Consider the following 25,809-nt stretch of genomic DNA (forward strand, 5'->3'; position numbering starts at 1 on the left):
ACTGCCGCAGCCCCGGGGCTGAGCAGGGCGGGGGGGCTGAGCAGGGCGGGGGGGCTGGGCCGTGCTCTGACCACGCTCCACTGGCAGCAAGCAGGGAGCTGCTGCAGCCGTGCCAGAGCCATCTGCCCCTCAATCAGTTTAGTTTGCAGAATCGTCTGTCAAGGCTGACTCAGAGCAGACCAGGAGCTGCGAAATCATCTCCTCACCGGCATGCAGCCCAGCTCCTGGCCGTGCTTCCTCTGCAGGAGGCCTTGTCGAGGTCTTTACTGCAGCCCCACCCTGGGACCTGGTGACGGTCCCCTGCAGGACACAGACTGCAGGATGGGGCTGTCGTGTCCTGCCCACAGGTGCCAGCACTGCTGGCCCGAGTTGGCCTGGAGCACTGCTCCACAGGTCCTGACTCACTGTCCCAGGGGACAGGATGAGTGCTGGTGGCTCCACCCGGCAGGATTCAGGCAGTGAGCTCAGCCAGCCTGAAGCTAAGCCCTGCTCTGAGCTAGCACCAGCCTGGCACCTGTCCTGGCAGCACACGCAGTTGTGCCCAGGGTTCCATGACCATAGGGCATTTACACAATATGTGGCAGGACAACAGAGCCAAGCACTTAAACCCCATTTAGTTCGTAGGTATAAAAGTCACCACGAAGACACCAGCAATTCTACAAAGACAGTAAACACCAACTATGCAAAGGCTGGACACGGGCACAGCTGCACTGTGGGCATCTTCATAGGCACCTGAGCTCGATGCTCACACCAAGCAGCATGGCCAAGGCAGTGCGGGGCTCAGCCAGCTGCAAACCCTGGGCACAGAGGAAGGGTTTGGCTGCTTGAGCCCCCTCTTGCCAGGCAGTACCGGGCTGCTGGTGGTACCAGAACAAGCTGCCTCCAGCCTTGTCCATGGCTGCACTCATGGCTGCCCCTCCACCCCTGGCACTTAGGAAGTGCAGAGGGGAGGTGGCCACCACAGACACATGGACAGACAGGATGGGCACAGCTGCACCCTCACATGGGGCCTCCCCTGCGCAGGGAAAGCAGCATTTCTGGCAGCAGCTGGCACAGCGGCAGGGCTGTGCCAGTGCCACTGCCCCTCGGCAGGGCTGCGGGGTGGCAGAGACCGAGGCTCCTACCCAGCCCATGGACTCATCTCCATGACCTCTGCTCTGCCAGGGGAAGGGGCAGCACACAGCCCAGCTCTGCAGTCCTGACCCTGAGACCCCCAACCTGTGCGAGAGGGGATGCAGGGACGGTGCAGATCATGGCCTGGTACCCGGCGGGGATGCTGGCAGAGGTCCACAGAGTGCCACTGCCGAGTGCCTCAGACTGCAGCAGCCCCAGGGCTAGGGTCCAGTCCCGGGCGGTGCAGAGGCTTTTCTGCCGGCCCGCAGGGCTCCTCCACGGTCTTCCCTTCCACGCTGTTCCGGATCCCATAGGCAAAGTAAATGGTAAAACCTGCAGGACAATTTCCACCATGGAAAGTGCAGTGCCAGGCTGCCAGCCTTAACAGCCCGTCTGGGCAGATGCTGTGGCCACTGCACTCCCCAGACAGGACACCTACCCACGGCCATCCAGACGGCAAATCGTACCCAGGTGCCAGCACTCAGCTGCACCATCAGCAAGACGTTAACGAAAATGCTGACAACTGGCAGGAGCGGGAGGAAAGGGACCTGGGAAGGACAAGAAGTGTGGGGTCAGCGGTGCCCTGAGGACCCCGCCCGAGCTCCAGGATGCTCCTGGACACAGAGGGATCCCATCTTTACCACAGCCCAGGGATCACCTGGGCACTGCTATGCTGGACACTGCAACTTGGAGAGCTGTGTCCTGGGGCCCTGGGCTTTCCTGGCCAGTGGCTGCCCAGCAGCAAGCCCTGGCAGGGCAGACACCAAGCTGCTGCAGGCTGAACTCACTTTGAAGTCCACAGAGTGCCACTGCCGAGTGCCTCAGACTGCAGCAGCCCCAGGGCTAGGGTCCAGTCCCGGGTGGTGCAGAGGCTTTTCTGCCGGCCCGCAGGGCTCTCCCACAGTTTTTCTTCCACAGATCCCACAGGCCCAGTATCTCTGCTATTCATACCTATACTGGCAGGATATGTTTTGGCTCTGGCACGTTCCCAGGTGTGCTGTCAACGGATGGCTCTTACTGCAGTCAGAAGGACCTGAGGAGTGAAAGCAGCACTTGATGTGTCTGAGCCACACGTAGCTTAGACAAGAACTTGATAGAGGGATTTGCATCTGCCCTCAGTGAATTCCTTCTTGATGCTTGCTTGCTCCTGTCTCAGCCTGTAGAAGACACCCTTCCTATGGTGTTCCTCCCACAGGCACAGACTTGAGAAGTGAGGCAGTGCCAACTGCATGAGGTTCAACGTCACAGAGCAAGGTCCTGCAGCTGGCACAGATCCAGGCTGGGTGCAGAGTGAGTTGAGAGCAGCCCTGCAGAAAAAGCCCTGGGGGTGTTGGGTGCTGAGCAGCTCCCAGCAGTCAGCAGTGCCCTCCTGCAGCCCAGCAGGCAGCTGAGTGCTGGCTGCAGCCAGAGCAGTGTGGGCAGCAGGGCAAGAGAGGGGATTCTGCCCCTGAGCTCTGCTCTGCTCAGACCTCACCTCCAATCCTGCCAGCAGAAGGAGGGCACAGAGCTGCTGGAGAGGGTCCAGAGGAGGCCACAAAGATGCTCCAAGGGCTCCAAAGATGCCCCAAGGAGCGGCTCTGCTGTGAGCATAGGCTGAGGGAGTGCAGCCTGGAGAGGAGAATATTCCAGAGGGACCTCAGAGCTGCCTGCCAGTGCCTGAAGGGATCCTGCAGGAAGGCTGCAGAGAGACTTTTGCTGAGGGTGTCTGAGCCAGGTGTATAAATACAACCCAATTGTGATGGTGATGGCTTTGTCCCCCTCGTGGGTGATGGCCACGTGGTGAAACAAAAGAGAAACCAGCAACAGATGGTGATGCTGGTATGCAGGGAGCAGGGAATGCAGGGGAATGCAGAGAGGTGCAGAGAGAGAGTTAAAGAGGAAGTGCCCCTGCTTTTATGGGACAGGAAGGGGGAGTGAGCTAACCATCACCTGGTGGTGTTCAGACCCACCCCTGGGGGGGCGTCAAGACCACCTAGGGTCAGGTTCAGGGTTACTCCCCCTGGAGTGTTAACCCTATACATTCCACCCATTGCTTAGACCATTTCCACCTTCCTACAGTCTCCTTTTCCAAAGATAGGAAAATGTGTCCATGGATTAAGAGTTCTTAAAGTCTTTCTTGGTCCCTGGCTGTATCCCAAGGCGATGTGCTTCTCTGGTGCAGGTTGCTGAGGTGAGATGTGAGCAGGACAGGAACATGGAAGAAGAGTCAGGGAAACAGGAACAGTTCTTGTGGAAACTCAGGAAGAAGTCTTTTCCCTCAGGAAGGAAAACATCAGGAACAGTCTTTTGCCGTAGGGCATCAGGAAAAGCAGGTGCAGGTGAGATGGCTGTAAACATCCTCTGGAGGGAAATCAGGAACAGTCTTTCACTGCAGGGCATCAGTGAAGGGTTCTGTTGGATGCCTGGTTGTGATGATGTAGGACTCCTCTGGATCACTGCTTGTGTGGTGTGGGTTCTGTTGGATGCCTGGTTGTGATGTGATGCTGCAGAGCTTCTCTGGATCACTGCTTGTGTGGTGTGGATTCTGTTGGATGTGTTGTGGTGAGGGTGTAACTATAAAAACAACTTATATCCCCTTATGAACTATAATACAATTATTACACAACTATGATACAAATATTATACAACTATAATACAGGATTACATGGAACCAACTCTGAGATTTAGACCTTTTCAGCTAAAGTGAGGTTCTCTGGGGAACACACTCAATAGTGCCTGTTTCGAGCATTACCCAGTATGTGTGACCAGGACCCTCTGCAGATACCACCCCTTTGATAGGTTTTCCCCCACCAGAGGCAGGAGCAACCCACACAGTTTTCCCCAGCAGATTCCTTTCACAGACCACAGGAACTCCATCTCCCTCAACTATGGGCAGTAGGGCAGACTGAGCAGGACCAGCTCTGTTAACTGATCCCCTGCTGTTCACCAGCCAAGTGGCTTCTGCAAGGTGCTTCTCCCAGTTTCTGAGAGTTCCACCTCCCATAGCCTTCAGGGTGGTTTTCAGCAGGCCATTGTGAGCTCAATCTCTCCTGCATTTGGATGGCTGTTTTGGTCATGGATTTTGAAGTTTGTAAGTTACCATGTTTTCTGGATAGTGATTGATATGATTTGGGAATATTCTAAGAACTTGCCTGTGCAGGTCTATGCCTATTTCCTGAACTCTGTTGGAAATCTAACCATGTTTGGAAATATTTCTCAAACTTGGAACAACTTTGAGAATATGTGCTGGGACAGAGAAGCTCCAGATATTGTTGGGGGGAAATGGTACTTGATAGCAGTTTTTGCACCGTGTTTAAATGTGATCCGAGGAGGGTTCATTGCTGTTTCGAGCTGTAACACGTGGAAGCCGCTTGTAGCTGCAGCCATTAAAACGTTTGGGGGGAGGGGTGCCCCGCCGGGTGCCCCGCCCGGTCTCTGCCGCTCCCGTGGCTGTAGCTGCGGCGGGGCGGGAGCGGCCAGACCAGTCCGACGAGTCACAGCGTGGCAGCCCCTGCCCGAGCGCAGCGCCGCCCCACAGCCGAGCCCTGTCACCGCCCGGCAGACAAAAACACGGACCCCGAGCCCCTTTCCAGACACAGACCGAGGGCGAGCAGCTCTTCGGGAACCAGCGCCCCCCAGCAGCATGCACCAGCTGGCAGTGGATCTGATAATGGAGTTACAGTTATCAGCTCTGTGCCCAGAAAGGCAATCAGACAGACAAGGCAGGAATATGCAAGGGCAAACGGGCAAAGCCTTTTAGCCTGGCTTTTGAGCTGCTGGGATGGAGGAGCAGAAACTGTGGACTTAGATCAGAGGGAGGCTAAGCAGTTGGGGTCCTTGTTGAGGGATAGGGGTGGAAATAAATAGCTGGGGAGGCTGGATGGCACCCACACACTTTGGGCCAGACTCCTCACAGCTGTGAGACACATACCCCTCCAAGGAGGACATGATCTTCCATCCCCTTAAGTGGACAAATATGGAACAGGGGATCACATACCTGAGGCAAATGGCTGTGCCGGAGATAATCTATGGAGTCGTCCAGATGCCCCCAGACCCTGATGATGTCCACATGAAGCCAGCCCTCCTAAAGAAACTGACCCAATGTGCTCCTTCCACATATGCTCCCACACTGGGAGCACTGCTGCTGGGCAGAGACCCCAACAACCTTCCAACTATCAGGGAATTTGCTCATGACCTGAGGCAGTATGAAGACAGCGTCTCCAGAAAGGCCCCGATCTCGGCTGTGGAAAACCTTACCCAGGACATGAACGAGCTGAAGGCCTCTGTCTCTGAACTGCAGAAGGCAGGGGACGACTGCTCTTCACCTTCTGAATGGGTACAGGTCTCGGCTGTTAGGAACGCTCACCACTGTACTCTTCCTCCCCCTGCTCCCCATAGGAGACCAGCCCAAAGCAGACAGGGGACACTCAGGGGTTCACTGTGGAGAACACTGTGTGAGCACAGGGAAAACATGGACAGATGGCATGGCCAGCCCACCTCAGCTCTATGGGCCAGAGTAAGGGAACTGCAGGGGACAAACACAGGGAAAAACTCCTCTAGAAGAGGGGTTGCCCCAGTGTCCTGCAGCAACCCTCTCGCCCAAGGGGTGGTGAGGCCAGTAACTCAGGTCCATGTGCCTCCTGTGGTCACAGTGCCCAGCATTAGAGGTGCCCTGTCTCCAGCCAGGTGGAGAATAGGGATAACAGAGTATATTGGGATTGCTGGGTTAGGAACTGGCTGGAGGGCCAGACCCAGAGAGTGGTGGTGAATGGTGCCACATCCAGCTGGCAGCTGTCACTAGTGGTGTCCCTCAGGGATCAGTGCTGGGCCCCATCCTCTTTAACATCTTCATAGATGACCTGGATGAGGGCATGGAGTCAGTCATCAGCAAGTGTGCAGATGACACCAAGCTGGGGGCAGATGTGGCTGGGTTGGAGGGCAGAAGGGCTCTGCAGTGGGACCTTGACCGCCTGGACAGATGGGCAGAGTCCAAGGGGATGGCTTCAACAGCTCCAAGTGCAGGGTGCTGCACTTTGGCCACAGCAACCCCATGCAGAGATACAGGCTGGGGTCAGAGTGGCTGAGAGCAGCCAGACAGAGAGGGATCTGGGGGTGCTGATTGATACCCGCCTGAACATGAGCCAGCAGTGTGCCCAGGTGGCCAAGAGAGCCAGTGGCATCCTGGCCTGCATCAGGAATGGTGTGGCCAGCAGGAACAGGGAGGTCATTCTGCCCCTGTACTCTGCACTGGTTAGACCTCACCTTGAGTGCTGTGTTCAGTTCTGGGCCCCCCAGTTTAGGAGGGACATTGAGATGCTTGAGTGTGTCCAGAGAAGGGCGACGAGGCTGGTGAGAGACCTTGAGCACAGCCCTACGAGGAGAGGCTGAGGGAGCTGGGATTGGTTAGCCTGGAGAAGAGGAGGCTCAGGGGAGACCTTATTGCTGTCTACAACTACCTGAGGGGTGGTTGTGGCCAGGAGGAGGTTGCTCTCTTCTCTCAGGTGGCCAGCACCAGAACAAGAGGACACAGCCTCAGGCTGTGCCAGGGGAGATTTAGGCTGGAGGTGAGGAGAAAGTTCTTCCCTGAGAGAGTCATTGGACACTGGAATGGGCTGCCCGGGGAGGTGGTGGAGTCGCCGTCCCTGGAGCTGTTCAAGGCAGGATTGGACGTGGCACTTGGTGCCATGGTCTGGCCTTGAGCTCTGTGGTAAAGGGTTGGACTTGATGATCTGTGAGGTCTCTTCCAACCCTGATAATACTGTGATACTGTGATACTGTGTTTGTGAAATGGCCTGGCACTTCTGAAGCCAAGAAGTATCGAGCTTTGGTAGACACCGGTGCCCAGTGCACTCTGATACCCTCCAGCCATAGTGGGACAGAAACCATTACCATCTCAGGAGTCACGGGGGGATCACAGGAATTGACTGTGCTGCAGGCTGAGATAAGCCTCACAGGGGATGCGTGGGAGAAGCACACCACAGTGACTGGCCCTGATGCACCTTGCATCCTGGGGATCGACTTTCTGCGGGAAGGGTATTTTAAAGATCCAAAAGGTCTGATAAAGAGGAGCTGTCTATCATGCCTGGCTTGTCAGATGAGCCTTCCGTGGTTGGTACCTGTCGCCGAGGGGTACTCTGCCGCCTACGCCAATTTTGATGGAGGGGAGAAATTAATTGGTGCAAGAGGATATTCTATAAAAAAATATATTTATTAACTTCAATATTCTGAACTCTCGCCACCCCCAACCACTGTATATTAATATTAAAAGGATCTACCTGGTCATGAAAACATTCTAGGATGAATATCACACCACAACTTATTAATACCTAGTAAACAGTTTAAACTGTAAACAGAGAGAGGATTTTTCCCCACGGCTTAATGCCGCTTGGGGTCTATGTACTATTTGACCAGCAGGATGGGCTGAAAGCTCTTTCTGCTCTATGGCAGGAGGCTCTAGAAATTACAGAGGCATTAAAGCATTCACTTACAATTCTTATTAATTATCGGTCACCCTCCGGGGCTACGTCACAGCCTGTTACCAGTGTCCAAACTTCAGGGGAGTCTTTGCCCATGGACTGTGAGGCTGGAATCCTCCCAGCTTGAAGGGAAAGGAGAATCCTCCCGGCTTCAGGGGAAATAGTCTCTGACCTTGTGCTGCTGTTTTCTTCTGGATGCTCTGTCCAGGGATTCTTAGGCAGGACCTTCAGGTGCAGAGGCAGGATGTCGTGCTATCTCGGCACGATGTAATGCTGGCTACTCAGGCCAATTGTGTGCGGACAAGAGAATCTGCTCCTGGCTAACTCAGCGGCAGTGGCGCTTACCAGGCAATGATAAGGCAGCGGGCGTGCAATAGTATACGCAGCTGCTCGGGAGTCTGCTCTCCATAGGTAAAGGCAGACAATACAGGATCTGGTCCTGATAACTCACCACAGTGGCGTGCAAATGTGCACAGCTGGCTGGGAGACGATGGGCTCCACATATATACAGGCAGGATTAAGTGAGCTCTGCAAGTGAGTAGGCAGGCAGGCAAGCAATGCGGGGAGTCCAAGCACGTTGTTTAGCTGTGTGCCTCTATCTATCAAATGTGGGCTGAGATTAATGACCCCTTGGCCACTAGAATGACTGATCGGGTTTTGGCAGTCAGCCAAACAATACCATAATAGGCAAAAGCCATTGGCCTGGACTTTCCAAATATGGTAAACACAACAGGCTAGCACCTGCCAGGCAGAAGCTGGGCATGTGGGGGCTTACACAACATGTTTACAAGCAGGGGTCCTGGGCAGACCAGACTTCATGGCACCAGGTCTGTTGTGCCCCTTTGTGCTCGTTATGTGTTTACCTCTAGATTAGGCAGCAAAAACATGTCCAGGTGTATAGGGTTAACACTCCAGGGGGAGTAACCCTGACCCTAGGGGTCTTGACCCCTCCCCAGGGGTGGGTCACACCACCAGGTGATGGTTAGCTCACTCCCCCCACTGCCTGTCCTATAAAGGAGAGAGGCTTCCTGTTCCTCTCTCTCGCCACACAGCTCACTCCACACATCTCTGCCTGCACACCAGCACGCCCCGTGGCAGCCACGAGGCAGCCAAAGCCACCATCACACCACTCGGGCTGTATTTATACCTTTTGTATTTTGCTATTTCCCCTTCCCTATCCTTTGAAAACTTCCCTACCTCCAATACCTTTCTAAGGTGTTGTTAATCTTTTCCTTTTAACTTCCAAATCGAGTGAGATTGATTTATTCGGGTGTGTTTACCTCTCTCTCTCCCTGTATCTAATCCTCTTCCTTTGGGAAAGAAGGGGAAGAGGGGAGGGCACTCTACAAATTGTTATTGGGTCTATCTTTGTGAATAGTTTAAATAGTTTTGCCAGTTATTGACCAAATCCCTGTATATATTGTATTTCTAAATTGTTTTCATAACCTTGCACCAAAGGACTAAGTTTTAATGCACAGTGGTTGGGGGTGGCAAGAGTTCATAAATATTAATTTTAATAAATTGTATTTTTATATACAATTTATACCACCTCAAATTAATTTCTCACCTCTGCCAAATAGGCGTAGGCATAGAGAACCCCCTCCGCAACAGAGGTGTCCCTGCCCATGGCAGGGGGGCTGGAGTAGATGATCTCTGAGGTCTGTTCCAACCTGAGCCATTCCAGCCTTCTGTGACTCTCCAATTGCTGCTCTTCTTTCCCTGGTGGTCTGCAATAGGACACAAAGAAATGGAATTACTCAGTTGAAGGAATTTCAGGCTGGACAACAGGTGAAGGTTCTTTGCTGAGGGAATGACCAGTCCCTGGAACAGACTCCCCAGGGAAGTGGTCATGGCACCAAGCATGCCAGAGTTAAAGGAGAGTCTGGACAATGCTTTTAGTTACATGGCTGAGTGCAAGATAGTCCTGCAAAGAACAGAGCCTTTGACTTGGTGGTCCTGATGGGTCACAGAATGACAGAATCACAGAATGTCAGGGGCTGGAAGGGACCTCAAAAGCTCATCTAGTCCAACTCCCGTGCCAGAGCAGGATCTCCTAGACCAGATCATACAGAAACACATCCAGGCAGGTTTTGAATAACTCCAGAGAGGAGAGTCCACAACCCCCCTGGGCAGCCTGTTCCAGGGCTCTGTCACCTTCACAGGGAAAAGAATCCTCCTCATGTTTAAATGAAACTTCCTATGCCTCAGCTTCCACCTATTGCCCCCTGTGCTGGTATGGGCATCACCCAGCAGAGCCTGGCTCCAGCCTCCTGGCACTCACCCTGCACGTATTGATAACCATTGATGAGGTCATCTTCTCAGTCTCCTCCTCGCCTAGCAGCACAGCCCCAGCTCCCTCAGGCTCTCCTCATCCTTGTGGCTCTGCACTGAACTCTCTCAAGCAGTTCTATGACCCTCTTGATTTGGGGGGCCCAGAACTGGACACAGTACTCCAGCTGTGGCCTCACCAGGGCAGAGAGGCAGAAGAACCTCTCTTGACCTACTAACCACAGCCCTTCTAATCCAATCCAGAATGGCATTGGCCTTCTTGGCCACAAGTGTACGTTGCTGGCTCATGGGCCACTTCCAACCTGAGACGTGGTTCTATACTCCTGCCATGAAGGTGATGAGGGGTGGTGTCTGAGGGCTGATCCAGAGCTCTTTCTGCAGGGCTCTTGGCCTCCTTTCTGGACTGCAGGCAGCTTCCAGGATCCTTGGCGCTGGCTGTGCATGACCTGCCACCCTCTGCGTGCCTACTGCTCCTGTCAGGACGTGTGCTCGGCATGCTCAGTGCCTGTGCCTGCTCCTGGCCCTTGGCCTGTGCTGCTGGATCTGGGCCCTGAACGGGGTGGGGAGAGCAACAGGCTGCAAGGTGAGGATGGAGCACTGGGAAGTTGGATGTGTGAGGTCTGGGATTTGGACCAATGTTCAGTGCCCTGAAGCTGCTCCCTCTGCCTGAAACAGCTTCCTGTTGGGCTGCTGTTGCAAGAGGGTTTCTGGGAATCGGATCAGGGGACTGGCAACTCACAAGGAAAGTCTGAGCGAGCTGGGTCTGTTTAGCTTAAAGAAGAGGAGACTGAGGGGGGATCTCATTAATACTGAACAATATCTAAAGGGTGTGTCAGGAGGAGGAGAGCCAGACTCTTCTCAGTGGTGTCCAGTGAGGACAAGGTGCAGTGGACACAAAATGGACACAGGAGGCTCCACATAAACATAAGGAAAAAAATCTTCACTTTGAGAGCAGCAGAGATGTGGAGCAGGCTGCCCAGGGAGGCTTTGGAGTCTCCATCTCTGGAGTAATCCCAAACCCATCTGGATGTGTTCCTATGTGATGTACTCTGAGTGATCCTGCTCTGGCAGGGGGGGTTGGACTGGATCACCTTCAGAGGTCACAGAATCATAGAATGGGTTGGGTTGGAAGGGACCTCACAGTTCATCCAGTTCCAACACCTTGCCATGAGCAGGGACACCTCCCACCAGCACAGGTCGCTCAGGGCCTCATCCAGCCTGGCCTTCAATGCCTCCAGGCAGGGGGCAACCACAGCCTCCCTGGGCAACCTGTTTCAGTGTCTCCTCACTCTCACTCTTAATAATGTCTTTCTCATATCTGGTCTCTGTCTCCCTTCTCCCAGCTCAAAGCCATTGTCCCTTGTCCTGTCACTCCCAGCCTTTGTCAAAAGTCCCTCCCCAGCTCTCCTGCAGCCCCTTCAGGTACTGGAAAGCTGCTCTAAGGTCTCCCTGCAGCCTTCTCTTCTCCAGAATGGACAGGCCAAATTCTGCTAGCCTGTCCCCACAGGGGAGGTTCTCCAGACCTTTGGTCATCTTAGTGGCCTCCTCCAGACCCTTTCCAGCAGATCCAGGTCCTGGAGGCAGTGTTGCAGGTGTGGTCTGAGCAGAGCAGATTGGAGGGGCAGAATCCCCTCCCTGTGCTGTTGCTCTCCCTGCCCTGGCTGCAGCCAGCACAGAGCTGGCTCTGGGCTGCAGCCACCAGTGCTGGGTCCTGGGCAGTTTTTAGATCAATTTGATAAAGGAAAAAAAAAAAAAATTCAGTGGATCTGGCACCGAGGGATTCTCAGGGAGAACCTTCACTCCGCAAACGGGAGAGCTCAAAGCAAGTCCTCCAGAAAAAAGAGGGGATTTGATAAAGAAGTCAAAAATCAAACCCCAACCAAACAAAACTTCAGCCTGGTGGAAATAAAGACTTGCTTCCAGTCAGCAGCTGTGCAAATGGAACTGTGGTAGCTTGAGGCTTATTGGAACATTCCAGTAAGAGAAATGGACACTCTCCTGAAAGTTCAGTGCAGCATGTGAAGGAACAGGGCAATGGGTGCAAAAGCATAGCAGTGATGAAGTCCTGCCATTCGCTGGTTGCAAACTGGCACAAGAAGCCAGTGCCTAAGCACTGTCGCTCGCTCGTCGGCTCTGCAGCTGTTCCTTCGCCTCTCTGAGCACTAACCTTGGCTCACCAGGTAACAGGGGAGATCTTACTGGTTTTCTGTTTGGGGAGAGAGAGGGAGGTGTTAGCCCCATCTGGGCTTTTTCTTTGTCCTGGGGGAAGACTGGCTATCTGTATTGTGTCTTGATTGTAACTGTAAATGCCTGTAAACATATTGTGTAGATCTGCTTGTCACTTCAGCGTTGAAGTGAACAGACCTGCAGCTTACTGCCAAGCAGTCTGAGCTGCTCTGCTACATTTTAATTTGGGTGTGTGTCTGTGTGTGTAAGTTCCCAGCCCACCACAGGAATTTGGAAGGACAAGACACAGATGTGCTCATCACACATCCTAGATAGGGAGCAAACGGGCCCAAATCAGGACATACTCAAGACTCAAAAAAAGTCCAGCAAACTTGCCGAAGTCAGTACTAAAGCTGAAGCAAAGGACACGATGTAAGACCCCTCAAAGACCACCAGTGAATGTACTGTGCACACATAATAAATATGTAAACATGTTGCTTAGTTCCAGGAAAGAAGCCTGCAGGACTGCTCTGGCATCTTCTGTATCTGCATGTGCCTAAGAGAGGTGGCCACCCTGCATGATCTGAGACAGGAGTCTCTTTGCATCTGAGACTTGTGCAGCTTTTAGATAGAGAGATGCATGCCCTCTAGAACTTAAATTGGAGCCTTAGTGGGTTTCCTTCTATGGACAAATTTTATGGCATCAAACCAGCACCCCCAAGTCCTTCTCTTGCAAGTTGCTCTCCAGCTGCTCCTCACCCAGCCTGGATTTGTACTTGGGATTGCCCCAACCCAGGTGCAGGTCCTTTTACTTGGCCATGTAGAACTTCATGAGGTTGGCTTGGGCCCAATTCTGCAGCCTGCCCGCGTCCCTCTGGACGGATCCTTCCCTCCAGCCTGTCACCTGGACCATGCAAACCGCAAACTTGTGTCACCCTCAAACTTGCTTAGGTCCCTTCCAACCCCCACCATGCTGGAAGCCTCGGTAGAGGCAAGTCTTGGGGTCACCCCCGCCACTGCTCTGGGTTCCCAGACTCCGCTTGGCCGGGCCCAGGCACGCACCCGTGGAGCTCAGCTGTGCCCTGGTCCTGCTTGAGAGCACTGCCAGGCATGGTGCTGCCCGGAGGCACCGAGGCATCGGCCTGCCCGGGTCCCTGCTTGCCGCAGGCAGCCCAAGGAAGGCAGCGGCGACCGCTTGCGGCCGGACGGGGCAGGGCGTGCTCGGCCCCCGGCAGGGCAGTGCGGGGCGCGGGCGGGGCGCGTCAGGAGGCGGCGGGCGGGGTCGCGCCCATAGCCTCTCGCGGGCGGCGTGCCCGGGGTGAGGGGAGCCGAACGGGACCGCACCGGAGCGAGCCGAGCCGCACCGGAGCGAGCCGAGCCGAACGGGACCGCACCGGAGCGAGCCGAGCCGCACCGGAGCGAGCCGAGCCGCACAAGGCGCGCTGCATGTGAGTCGCGGCGGACGCCGCCGCCAGGCCAGGCTTGCGGTAACCGGTGCCGCTCTTGCATCAGCCTCCGCACGCACGTGGGGCCAATGCGAGCGGCAGCCGGGACTCCGTCAGCGCCCATCCCCGTCTCGCCGTGCTCGGGGCAGCACCGGGCTCCCCGGCAGGACGGAGCGACTCTGGCAGCAACTCGGGGCTGGAGGTACCTCCATGGGAGCTAGGATGAGGGTCTTGGGTGCAGGCTGGAAGTCCCTGCCACCTGTTCGCAGGCGCAGAGGGATGCGATTAGAACTGGGATGGGATGGGTAACAGAATGCGATGGGAAGCGGGATGCAACGGGCAACAGGATGCGTTGGGTACCGGGATGCAGCGGCAGCGGGAGACACCCTCCGGCAGCAGCAGATGCCCAGCGCGCCGACGCTTCTCTCCTCTGCCCGCCTGTAGCTCGATGCATGCTTTCCATCTTGGGCGCCAGCGTGGCAGCGTGGCTGCCATCGAGAGACACCTCGCTATGGGCTGAGCCTCCCCGCGGGCAGTCGACCTGCCTAAAAGCTTTCCCGGGGCTGGCTCTAACGGATGCTGCAGAGGGTTTGGGTGCTTAGCATGCTCCTTTCCCTGGGCATGGTGAATGCCAGCGCAGCGAGGCCTGTGGGGTAGGGGAGGGCTTGACTCATTCTTGACACAAGGGCTGAGAAAATTGCTGTTGCCAGCCTTGTGCTTGCACGGAGTCAGAAATCCTTGAAGCAATGGGGTGGCACTGGGGAGGACCTCCTGGGCTGTCTGGGCAGTGGCTGGGGAGGGTGCCAGTGCTGGGGCACTTTTTCTTCCCCTTGAAAGCTGCCCCAGAGGCTGGGACAGCTCCTAGAGCTAGGCTGAATATGACATGTGCCAGCTCAGCAGGTTTCTCCAGAACAGGGCAGATTATGGGGAAGCATCTGGGCTGGTGGCTGTCACTGCAAGTCTAGTAATGGCCCTCGGTGTGAGAGGGCACCAAGTTAGCCTTTTGTCTGCTTATACTGGTCCATGGAGTGCAGTGCTGTTGCTGCTTCGGGCACCTGGCTGTAGTGTGGCTCATTTCCTAATAACAGGAGCAGCCTGTGGGGAGAAGTTGCTGGGAATTGGGTGGTCCAGTGCTGGGCATGGGAGCTGATTTCTTTGTGACTCCTCTCACACTGTGCCAGGTGCCTTCTCTGCAGGCAGTTTGTTTTTTTGGGATGGGTGGTTGCTGTGAGCAAGTGGAGTGGAGATGCTGCATGTTTAGGGCGATGGCAGTCAGTGGTGCCTGTGCGCTGCTCAGCAAGTGCCATCGGCACAGGAGTATGCACCAAGGGCTCATGGTGTGCATCTGACCACACATCCCCACTGACCATGCAGCACAGGTGCACTCATGTCCCAGAGAGTCAGGACAGCTTGCCAAATCCTCCACTGCTTTGTTTCCCTGCCATCACCACTGCTCACACCCACGTGCCAGGCTGGAGAGGTGTGCCAACAGTCAAGTCAGAACTGAGGGCTCTCCAGGCTGCCAAATCAGTAGGGAGCTGATGGGAGATAGTGGGCAAGCTCTGGCATGTGCCCAGAGGGCCAGTGATGAGGACAATGCAGAACTGGTGCAATGAGCCTGTTTTTCACCACAGACTGGATCTATTCATCCCTGGCTTGCTCTTATGTGCAGAGGCTGCACAGGTTGGGTATGCACAGCCCCATGGCGCCTTGGAGGGAGCCAACACAGTCTCCGTCCCAGCAGTGTGGGGGGAATGGTGCTGGCTGGCTGGCTGGCTGTGGGCATTGCTGCTTGCACCGAGGCTGGCAGTATACTGAGCTTCATGCTCCTACAGTCCCTTTTCTTGCAGGGGTTTTGCGCAGCTGAGCAGCAGCCACGAGAGGACAAGATGCTGGGGGAAAAAGTGAGCAGCGTAGGGAAGAAGCTGATCCGGCGCCGCATGGTGGATCTGAGCTCTGAGGACACACGTTTTGCTCGCTGCCTCTCCACACTGGACCTCATAGCCCTGGGGGTGGGCAGCACACTGGGGGCTGGTGTGTACGTGCTGGCTGGGGAGGTGGCCAAGGAGATGGCTGGTCCCTCCATTGTCCTCTGCTTCCTGGTAGCTGCTCTCTCATCTGTACTGGCTGGACTCTGCTATGCAGAGTTTGGGGCCCGTGTACCCAAGACTGGCTCCGCCTACCTCTACAGCTATGTCACGGTGGGTGAGATTTGGGCTTTCACAACCGGCTGGAACCTCATCCTCTCCTATGTGATAGGTATGGGACTGGGCTGGGTGCTGGCATGTGTGCCCCAGGCTCCTTTCAGCACTGCACTGGCAGTGTTGATGGCTTATGGGGACAGAATGTGATGCTCGGGGAGCAGGGCGTGGGGTGGGATGAGCAGGGAGTTGGATACTGGGAGGGGGGTGACTGGTGCTATGCTGCCCTGGGCTTGGACTGATGCGCAGATTTGCCATCAACCAGGTACAGCCAGCGTGGCTCGAGCCTGGAGTGCAGCATTTGACAATATCATTGGCAACCACATCTCTACCTTCTTCATGAACAAGACCACCTTGCATGTGCCGGGGGTGCTGGCTGAGCGCCTGGACTTCTTTGCTGTCATCCTGATCGGGCTGCTCACCGGTGAGTGCATGAGAGCAGTTCTCTGACACTGTGTCACGAGAACCCGACAGGTCCCCACTCACTTGTGTCCTTGCAGCGCTGCTGGCCTTTGGTGTCAGCGAATCTGCCCTCGTCAGTAAGATCTTCACGGCAGTTAACTTGTTGGTGCTGGGCTTTGTCATCATCGCTGGCATTGTGAAGGGAGACATCAAAAATTGGCAGCTCTCAGAGGAGGACTACATCAACCACTCACACCTTCACCCACTGGATAACATCGAGTGAGGAAAGCAACTGTTTCAGGCCAAAGGCTGTCACTGGGCTGTCACCAGCCTCGCTGTCCATGCACTGTGTGGCAGCTGCTCTTCTCTTTCCTGTCCAGGAAGAAAGCCTTTGGCTCCGGCGGGTTTGTCCCCTTTGGACTGGAAGGGATCCTGACTGGTGCAGCCACCTGTTTCTATGCCTTTGTAGGCTTCGACTGCATTGCTACCACAGGTATTACCTTGGGCGAGGGCAGCGTGGGCATTTCCCCAGTGCAGTCGGCAGTGCAGCCGGCAGTCCTGCTGGGGAGGGTGCTCTGTGGCATGGGAATCAGCTCATCCTGTCACTCCTAAGAGACTTCCCCACAGCAGCCCTGTCCCCAGCTGGGATAGCATAGAAAGGCTTACAGCTTGCGAAGTGGCTTCCCGCACTGCGCAGTGGGAGCAGGGCTGCACCCTGCCAGCGCAGGCAGCCATGGGAAGCCTTTCTGCCGCTGAGAGTTGCTGGTGTCTGCTGGTTATTTCCCAGCCTCAGGCAGCATTGTTCTAAATGACCGAGTCCGTACAGAGCTGCCATGATGGAGCACAGTGAGCCTGCTTAATTTCCTCTCATTCCTCCAGGAATCTGCTTAGTGGGTGGCTGGTACAGGCTGTTCTGCCTGACCTCCCTGCCTGTGCCTTCCTGCCCCCAGGGGCTACTCAGCAGCTGCCTCCATCCCTCCTGTCCCAGCCAAATCCCCTTGCTGGGGAGTGTGGTGCAGCAGAACATACCACAGGCTGAGAGGCACAGGGCACGGTGGCTGTGCCACACACACCCAAGATCTGCATTCGGTAGGCTGTGCAAGGAGCAGGACCTGCTGCTGGGGCGCAGAAGGCCATCATGGCTGGGGGCATGGCAAGCCCAACTGCTGGGCAGCTGCATGCCTGAAGCTCTCAGCAGTGATGAAGCCTTTGCCGGCATAGCAGCATGGCTGGTGACTCGTCTCCATTAGCCCCTGACTGCTTCTGCCCAGCCCCACAGTCTTGGAAAGTCCCTGTTGTGGCTTGTCCTGTGGGGCCAGCTGTGCCACGGGGTGGAGACAGACACTGCCTCTTGCCTCTGCACAGGGGAGGAAGCCAGGAACCCACAGCGCTCGATCCCCATTGGCATCATTGTGTCCCTCCTCATCTGCTTCGTGGCTTATTTCGGGGTCTCTGCAGCCCTGACCTTCATGGTGCCCTACTTCCTTTTGAACAAGGAGAGTCCCCTGCCTGAGGCGTTCAAGGCAGTGGGCTGGGAGCCTGCTCGCTATGCTGTTGCTGTCGGCTCTCTCTGTGCCCTCTCCACCAGGTAGGACTGGCTCCATCCATGACATCACCTGGTATGGCACAGGAGCCATCAGCACAGGTCACGGCTTGGGTGGGAGTTTACCCTATCTGTCTGATGTCCTGCTCCTAGCAGTTGGTCCTGTCCCCCACCTGAGTGGTGGGTGTGGACAGCTTGCCTGGCGGACTCTGAGCCATCTCTCCTCACGGCAGCTTGCTGGGCTCCATGTTCCCCATGCCCCGTGTGATCTATGCCATGGCAGAGGATGGGCTGCTCTTCAAGTTTCTCTCCAGCATCAATAGCCGCACAAAGACCCCTCTGTCAGCCACCATCACCTCGGGGCTCTTCGCGGGTAAGGCTGCCAGTTGGCTCCTCACATCAGGTGCTGTGGTGCTGCCGAGCTGCCCTCACACTGCATGTCCTTGTTGCAGCGGTGATGGCCTTCCTGTTTGACCTGAAGGATCTGGTGGACCTCATGTCGATTGGCACACTGCTGGCCTACACGCTGGTGGCAGTGTGCGTCCTAATTCTCCGGTGGGTGCTTCCTCTCACATGGGGTTGCCTGGGGTGCAGCTGTCTTGTGTCAGGCCCAGGGCTTATGGCCACAGCTCCTTCCTGCGAGGATGCAGCCTGAGGATTCATGGAGCTGCTGAGCAGGAGGCTGCTCACAGCAGCCTCTGGGCACATCTGTGAGGTGGCTGTCATAGGGCTGCTGCCAGAGCAGCACAGTGGGAGGGCTATAAGGGTGCTGTCCACTATCCCCTCGGGCTCCACTGCAGCTTGTCCCATTTGCTCAGGTACCAGTCTGGGCATCTGAACTCCCCGAAGACCATGGAAATGCTGGAGATGAATGGGAACAAGGAGGAGACGGTGATCATGAACCCGACCCTCACCACTGCCAGCAGCCAGCAGAGGGAGAAGCTGTCCATGGCGGCGCTCTTCAGCCCACCCGCAGATTCCCCCACTGCACTCTCTGGGTGCATCGTCTACGTCTGTGTCTCAGTCATCGGTGAGCAGCTGGCAGCTGATGTCCTGCCTGGTGTATCTGGCAGAGCTGGGAAGGGAAGCTGGGCACAGCAGGTGAGGGAGGCAGACAGAGCAGCACATGCCTGCTCATATGCTGGACTGCCTGTGCCTGCAGCAGGGTGCCTAGCGCAGGACATGACTGAGGTTTGAGGCGCATGGGGGCTGATGGAGGATGTGGGCACTAAGCCAGGCATATGTGGGTGGCCATAGAACTCTCTGTGACAAGCCTGGGCCTAAGCTGGCTGACCACCCAGCGAGGGTGGCCCCCAGCCCTACAAGTGCACTTGGGGCTCAGCCAGAAGGGGGCTGCTCCACTGGGTCTGGGTGAGTGCCAGAGCCCAGCTGAGGGCAAGCTGCCCTTGGCTTGTCAGGCTGGTGAGCTCAAGATGGTGCTTTCCTGAGTCTTCGGGGTGATGTTGAAGATGGCACATGCTGGATCTAGACCTGGCACAGAGGAGCTTCAGCCATTGATGAGGCTTGTGGTCCCTGCAAGGCCACGTGCCATCTGCCTCCCCAGCTGCCTTTTCTGTTGCAGCCACACTGATCACGGTCATCTGCATGGTACTCACCCTCAAGGTGACCTCTTTGAAGGATGCGAGCATGGGCTGGATCATGACCCTGGTACTGCTCCTTGTGGCTCTGCTCATTCCCACCATCATCGTTTGGAGGCAGCCGCAGAGCAGCACACGACTGAACTTCAAAGTGAGTTCAGCCTGCAGCAGCTTGGTGTCTGCCCTGCCAGGGCTTGCTGCTGGGCAGCCACTGGCCAGGAAAGCCCAGGGCCCCAGGACACAGCTCTCCAAGTTGCAGTGTCCAGCATAGCAGTGCCCAGGTGATCCCTGGGCTGTGGTAAAGATGGGATCCCTCTGTGTCCAGGAACATCCTGGAGCTCGGGCGGGGTCCTCAGGGCACCGCTGACCCCACACTTCTTGTCCTTCCCAGGTCCCTTTCCTCCCGCTCCTGCCAGTTGTCAGCATTTTCGTTAACGTCTTGCTGATGGTGCAGCTGAGTGCTGGCACCTGGGTACGATTTGCCGTCTGGATGGCCGTGGGTAGGTGTCCTGTCTGGGGAGTGCAGTGGCCACAGCATCTGCCCAGACGGGCTGTTAAGGCTGGCAGCCTGGCACTGCACTTTCCATGGTGGAAATTGTCCTGCAGGTTTTACCATTTACTTTGCCTATGGGATCCGGAACAGCGTGGAAGGGAAGACCGTGGAGGAGCCCTGCGGGCCGGCAGAAAAGCCTCTGCACCGCCCGGGACTGGACCCTAGCCCTGGGGCTGCTGCAGTCTGAGGCACTCGGCAGTGGCACTCTGTGGACCTCTGCCAGCATCCCCGCCGGGTACCAGGCCATGATCTGCACCGTCCCTGCATCCCCTCTCGCACAGGTTGGGGGTCTCAGGGTCAGGACTGCAGAGCTGGGCTGTGTGCTGCCCCTTCCCCTGGCAGAGCAGAGGTCATGGAGATGAGTCCATGGGCTGGGTAGGAGCCTCGGTCTCTGCCACCCCGCAGCCCTGCCGAGGGGCAGTGGCACTGGCACAGCCCTGCCGCTGTGCCAGCTGCTGCCAGAAATGCTGCTTTCCCTGCGCAGGGGAGGCCCCATGTGAGGGTGCAGCTGTGCCCATCCTGTCTGTCCATGTGTCTGTGGTGGCCACCTCCCCTCTGCACTTCCTAAGTGCCAGGGGTGGAGGGGCAGCCATGAGTGCAGCCATGGACAAGGCTGGAGGCAGCTTGTTCTGGTACCACCAGCAGCCCGGTACTGCCTGGCAAGAGGGGGCTCAAGCAGCCAAACCCTTCCTCTGTGCCCAGGGTTTGCAGCTGGCTGAGCCCCGCACTGCCTTGGCCATGCTGCTTGGTGTGAGCATCGAGCTCAGGTGCCTATGAAGATGCCCACAGTGCAGCTGTGCCCGTGTCCAGCCTTTGCATAGTTGGTGTTTACTGTCTTTGTAGAATTGCTGGTGTCTTCGTGGTGACTTTTATACCTACGAACTAAATGGGGTTTAAGTGCTTGGCTCTGTTGTCCTGCCACATATTGTGTAAATGCCCTATGGTCATGGAACCCTGGGCACAACTGCGTGTGCTGCCAGGACAGGTGCCAGGCTGGTGCTAGCTCAGAGCAGGGCTTAGCTTCAGGCTGGCTGAGCTCACTGCCTGAATCCTGCCGGGTGGAGCCACCAGCACTCATCCTGTCCCCTGGGACAGTGAGTCAGGACCTGTGGAGCAGTGCTCCAGGCCAACTCGGGCCAGCAGTGCTGGCACCTGTGGGCAGGACACGACAGCCCCATCCTGCAGTCTGTGTCCTGCAGGGGACCGTCACCAGGTCCCAGGGTGGGGCTGCAGTAAAGACCTCGACAAGGCCTCCTGCAGAGGAAGCACGGCCAGGAGCTGGGCTGCATGCCGGTGAGGAGATGATTTCGCAGCTCCTGGTCTGCTCTGAGTCAGCCTTGACAGACGATTCTGCAAACTAAACTGATTGAGGGGCAGATGGCTCTGGCACGGCTGCAGCAGCTCCCTGCTTGCTGCCAGTGGAGCGTGGTCAGAGCACGGCCCAGCCCCCCCGCCCTGCTCAGCCCCCCCCGCCCTGCTCAGCCCCGGGGCTGCGGCAGTGAGCCCTGCCCCCGGGCTGTGCCCGCAGTGAAAGGGGCTGCAGCACCCCCTCTGGCCTTGTGCCGGGCGCTGCCTGCCCTGCTGCCCCGGGCCAGGCTGCCCTGCCAGACCCTCAGGCTCCAAGGCTCGGGCACAGCTGCTCCTGGCACTAGCTCCTTGCAGGCACGCCCAGCTCTGCCCGTGCCTCCCTGTGCTGTGCTGGGTCCCATCACTGTGCCCGGTGGGTATCTGCTGCCCGGCGGCAGCACTTGGGGTCCTGCTGAGCCCTGAGCCCGCAGCCCCTCCAGCACCCATGCACCCGCCTCTGGGTGCTGTTGGCCAAGCCTTACGGGCAATAGGCACGTGATGCCACTGCAGCCCTCACCCCTGGCTTGGCACTGCTGCAGCCCCCTCTGCCTTGATGCCCATGGCCCCCTGCATGTGTGCACATCCATGTCCTGGCCGTGCGTGTGCCCGTTTGTGCCCATGGTGATGTCTGTGCCTGGCTCGAGGTCTTCCCTCTGCGCACCACTGGCGTGTCCTGTGTGCCCATTGGGAATGGCAGAGCTCCAGACCTGGAGCTGGGTGCTGGAAGCCCTGGGGAGCTCCCAGCACAGCAGCTCAGCAAGGAAGGCTGTGTCTGGCAGCATCAGTCGGTGCCACTGGTCCATGCTGGTGCGGTGCAGTTGGTCAGTGACATCCTGCCACAGGCACGAGTGCTGGCACGAATGCAGCAGCCCTGTACCCACCCTGAGCCTTGTGCCTGGCACCTCACCCTCACCTGCCTGCCCACTCTGGGAGCCCTCTGCCTCTCTCTGCCCAGCAGCTCCTTCTGCCCGTGCAGGTGGGCAGAGCACCTTCCTGGCAGGGGCTGTAGCCTGGGCTTTCCTCTCCCATGCCAGTCTGGAAGGGCATTTTCTGGTTTGAGAAGACAGCAAAAAGCAGAGCCTGGCTTTGCTCCCTAGAGGCCCAGTCCCCAGCCATGTGCACAGCTGCCTGTGGTTTGCCTGTCTGCTGGGCAGGTGCCACCCAGCTCTGCGGCCCAGGCTGTGCTCCTGTTGCTGCCCAGCCCCAGGGCCTGGCAGAGCCCTGGAGGGAGCCAAACAAGCCCAGAGCTGCTCCCCTGCCTCTGCCTGTGCCTGTGCCTGTGCCTGTGCCGTTGTGTGGGTACTGGGCACGCAGGGCAGAAGTGTGGGCATGAGCATGGGCAGGGGAGGCAGGGCCGCCTTCCTTCACAGTGCCATCTTGCTAGTTCCAGTGGCAGGGGCAGCATTTGGGCAGCCACTGTGGGAGCTACAGCCAGGGCTTGGCTAGTGATCTCCCCCTTGCTGCCCTGCCTGGAGGGAGAGCTGCCTCTGCAGAGCCTGCCCCTGCGCTGCTGCCCCACCAGAGCAGGGGTGGCCCTGGCATGTGGAGATGGATTAGCAGATTACGTTTCCCATTGTGATCTGCTTGGCAGCTAACGCAGGCTGGCAGGGCCGTGCTGCTCTGGAGCACCACACAGGCCCCGAGGAGTTAACCTCCTTCTTCCCCATGGGACCAGGGAACAGGTATGGTCAAGATCTTCCTGCCCCACAGGTGAGTGGCTTGCGGGGCAGAGTCGAGATGGGCAGCTGCTGGGTGGGACACATCCATCAGCAGGCTCAACCCCTGGAGCCTGTCGCTCCTTACTCGCCTGCTCCGGGCAGGTCTCAGCCCTTCTGCTTTTTTGTGGTGCCAGCTTAAGCAGTGCCCAGCTCTGATGGTGCAGGCTTAACCTTCTCCTGGCCCTGCCTCTGCAGCTCTGCCACAGAAGCTTGCTGCAGGTGGTTGCTTTTCTTTTGCTCTCTGCTGTTAACTCTGCAGCTGACGGCCTGGTCCCTTCTCTTGTTCTGAGGTCTGTGCCCCAACCAGCCACAGAGTGGTTCCTGTTCCAGCCTGTCCCAGCGCTGACAGCATACTGAGGCCATGCCGTGCCTCGCAGGAGGCTGCTCTGCTTCCTCAGGGCTTCCAGGAGGATGTATCCCAGCTCACTTGCACCCTTGCCATGCTGGGAGGGAGCCCCATGAAAGGGCTGTGGAGAGCAGAAGGCAGAGGCAGCCTGGGTGGCACAAGTGGCAGACCAGTGGCACAGCTGAGCCTGGCTTTTTCTGTTCAACTAGCATTTCAATGGCTGGGCCTTAGGCCTGCCTGCATTTTAAAGAGCTACTGTGAGCAAGACTTTGATTTTTTTCTCTTTCCTTTGTTATTTGGGGGGGAACCTTGAGTTTGTCATGACATCAGCTGGCCAGGAGATGTTTCCCTCCCGCTTTACCTGTTCCTGTTCTGGAACATACTGTTTTCATCACAGCTTGTTCTCAAACATTTTCCTCTGCTTCCTAATCAATGGACTTCAAGAGTGTAACCTTAGCAGAGACAAGAAAGAAAGTTTATGGTATGAATTGTATATCAGGAACTAAAGGCAAATGAGAAGCTCACTGGAGTACAAGTCCTGATTACACAGGAAGCCTGGAGGGTAGTTTAAGCTCCTTTGCTTGGTGCTGACAAGAAGTTGGCATCAGTGCTCTTTACAAACAGAGCCTGATGTCAGATGGGGAAAGTGACCTCTGCATCAAGCACATTGACATGGTTGCTGCTCTGGAGTATTTGGTTTCTCTTGGGCCTCACCGGGTCTCAGCCTTTTGGCTGCACTGCCTGGCTCAGCACTGCTCCAGCAGCGTGAGGATAAAAGCTGTTCTCTTCTCACAGGACCTTTGTGTGCTGCTGAAAAGTGTCTGAAGGCAGCCCAGGAGCCTGAGTCTTCTGGGCACAAAGCGTGCCACAGCCAGGAGCCTGCCCATGGCAGGAGGTGCCACTCCAGGACCCTGTCAGCCTCTGTTCTTGGCAACACTCTTTGGCAAGGATGCCTCTTCTGACTGAGGCAGCATGGTGCCACGTGGGTACTTAGATGTGGCAGTGTGGGCTAAGAGCTGAGAGCACCTACTGACTTATAAATGCTCTCCCTTTGGTTCTGGCTGGCATTGTGTAGAAGGAAGAGATGCCACCATTGACTGTAGCTGCAGTGTTTAAGGTGGGTTCTCCAATGCAGGCTTTGCAGAGGGCATGCTGAAGAGGAAGGGTGCATCGATTGCTAGGCCTGTTTTGGGATACTTCTGACACAGTGATACCTCTCTTCAGCTTCCTCAAGCTTTCCTAGTTCCTTGCCATCTTTACCCAGGCAATTATTCCCTCTGTAATTCATATTCTCCACCAGGAACTTCCATGGCTGCTGCTTGGCCAGGCTGACAGGTGACTGCTTGTCTTTGTCACTCTGGAGTCAGCCTGCATCACAATCTTCTATTATTGATTCAACCTGCTGCTGACCACAGCTGCAGTTCCTTCAGGCCTTCTGACACCTGTGCAGGGACAGCAACTGCCTAGCAAAATGATCAGGCAAGAGACACAGGCTGAGTAGAACCTCCCCCTGCTCCGGGGACAGTGTGAATGTTCAACTCCCTGGCACTGTGTGCATGGTCTGCAGGTGGGCATGCAGGTTGAGACAATGCAGGATCAATCAGGGTGCCACAGCCCTGGGCAGGGATCAGCTGCTGCTCCTTGCAGAGCAGAAACCCAACTTCCAGACAGGATTTCACTTGCTCAGTGGAATGACCTCGTCTAGCTGAGAGGTTCTTGGGGACAGAGCAGTTTTCATCTCCTTTGGTGCCTGGGTCGAAGCCTAAGAGCAGGTTAGAGGATGCCAGCCATGCTCTTCAAATGGGAAGCAGGCCTGTCCTGAGCACAGGGAAGGGCCCTCCTGGTTCCTTCTCTGAAGTGCACAGGAGACCTTTCTCCCTTTAAGCGCTCCAGTTGTGGGGCAGGATGGGGCAAGTTCTCCTAGAACCTGCCGATGTGAGACAGAAGGACTTGTTTTACCGAGAGCAGCTGTACACTTGCTCAGCGGCTTCCTCCTGCCATCAGCTGCTGCAGATTGGAAGTGGATGAAAAGCCAGCACCGAGGCAGAAGCCGAGAGAATCGCAGGGAGATCGTGTGACACTCCAGCCCTCGCCTTGCCTCAGCCAGCGCCCTGCAGGGCACTCCGCAGCCCTGGGCTGCTGCCTTGCACCTCGTCTGCCAGTGGCGGGGAGGAAAACCGGGGAGTTTCCAGGGGAGTGGAGGGCCGGGGGAGGCCGCTCGGCTCCACTCCCTCTCCTGCTCCGCACCACCTACTCTGCACAGCCTCGCACCTCTCGGCTCCCACCACTGCCTGCGTGCCTAGAGGGCTCAGTGGCAGGCAGCCACGGGCGCCTCTCTGCTCCCGTCGCCGTCGCCACTCCACCAGGCTCTGCTCGCTGCCTGCATCCCGGACTCACGCCCCGCGGCACAGCCGCCGTTGTCCAGAAGCTATTACGCAATGTATACAGCTGTGCTTTGAGGGGCACCTACAACTCGCTCACGATGTGGAGGAAGTCACAGTATTAACCACCTACAAAGCTGTGGTTGCCTATGCCCAAATCTGGGACAGAAGGTTCTAGACCCAGATGGCACACGTGCACTTGGCCGAAGGAGGGGTGGAAACTGATTTCCCTGCTGCGTACACTGATCTCGA

The 25,809-nt window shown here is 56.7% G+C and overlaps 1 protein-coding gene and 1 long non-coding RNA gene across 5 annotated transcripts; one reads left to right on the top strand and one right to left on the bottom strand.

Moving 5' to 3' along the window:
* Window positions 1-595: 595 nt before the first annotated feature.
* LOC135183737 (uncharacterized) lies at window positions 596-1,776 on the bottom strand. The gene is made up of 2 exons (XR_010305685.1): window positions 1,553-1,776; window positions 596-1,446 (listed from the first exon to the last, which is right to left on the bottom strand). It is a non-coding gene; the product is annotated as an uncharacterized LOC135183737 (long non-coding RNA).
* Window positions 1,777-13,359: 11,583 nt separating this feature from the next.
* SLC7A3 (solute carrier family 7 member 3) lies at window positions 13,360-20,669 on the top strand. 4 transcript variants are annotated; one of them, XM_064158919.1, is made up of 12 exons: window positions 13,494-13,670; window positions 15,319-15,727; window positions 15,935-16,093; window positions 16,170-16,350; window positions 16,452-16,564; window positions 17,437-17,659; window positions 17,848-17,987; window positions 18,067-18,169; window positions 18,433-18,644; window positions 19,197-19,363; window positions 19,604-19,712; window positions 19,819-20,669. In XM_064158919.1, exons 2-12 carry the CDS (start codon window positions 15,358-15,360, stop codon window positions 19,950-19,952), a joined length of 1,911 nt encoding a protein of 636 aa, XP_064014989.1. In that variant the 5' UTR covers window positions 13,494-13,670; window positions 15,319-15,357; the 3' UTR covers window positions 19,953-20,669. The 4 variants fall into 4 exon arrangements, 3 of the variants coding, with proteins under 3 accessions (XP_064014990.1, XP_064014989.1, XP_064014992.1); XR_010305686.1 differs by lacking the exon at window positions 19,197-19,363 and having other exon boundaries at window positions 13,360-13,670; window positions 19,819-19,909; XM_064158922.1 differs by lacking the exon at window positions 13,494-13,670 and having other exon boundaries at window positions 15,425-15,480.
* The last annotated feature ends 5,140 nt before the right edge of the window (window positions 20,670-25,809 follow it).

The sequence above is a fragment of the Pogoniulus pusillus genome, chromosome 19 (assembly GCF_015220805.1).
Source record: "Pogoniulus pusillus isolate bPogPus1 chromosome 19, bPogPus1.pri, whole genome shotgun sequence".
Classification (NCBI taxonomy): domain Eukaryota; kingdom Metazoa; phylum Chordata; class Aves; order Piciformes; family Lybiidae; genus Pogoniulus; species Pogoniulus pusillus.

Bases quoted from the DNA above. Each gene is read 5' to 3' on its own strand.
- SLC7A3 (XM_064158919.1), top strand. From the start codon at position 15,358: ATGCTGGGGGAAAAAGTGAGCAGCGTAGGGAAGAAGCTGATCCGGCGC. The intron at 17,660-17,847 runs GTAGGACTGGCT...TCCTCACGGCAG, and splicing joins CTCTGTGCCCTCTCCACCAG to CTTGCTGGGCTCCATGTTCC. The intron at 19,713-19,818 runs GTAGGTGTCCTG...ATTGTCCTGCAG, and splicing joins TGCCGTCTGGATGGCCGTGG to GTTTTACCATTTACTTTGCC.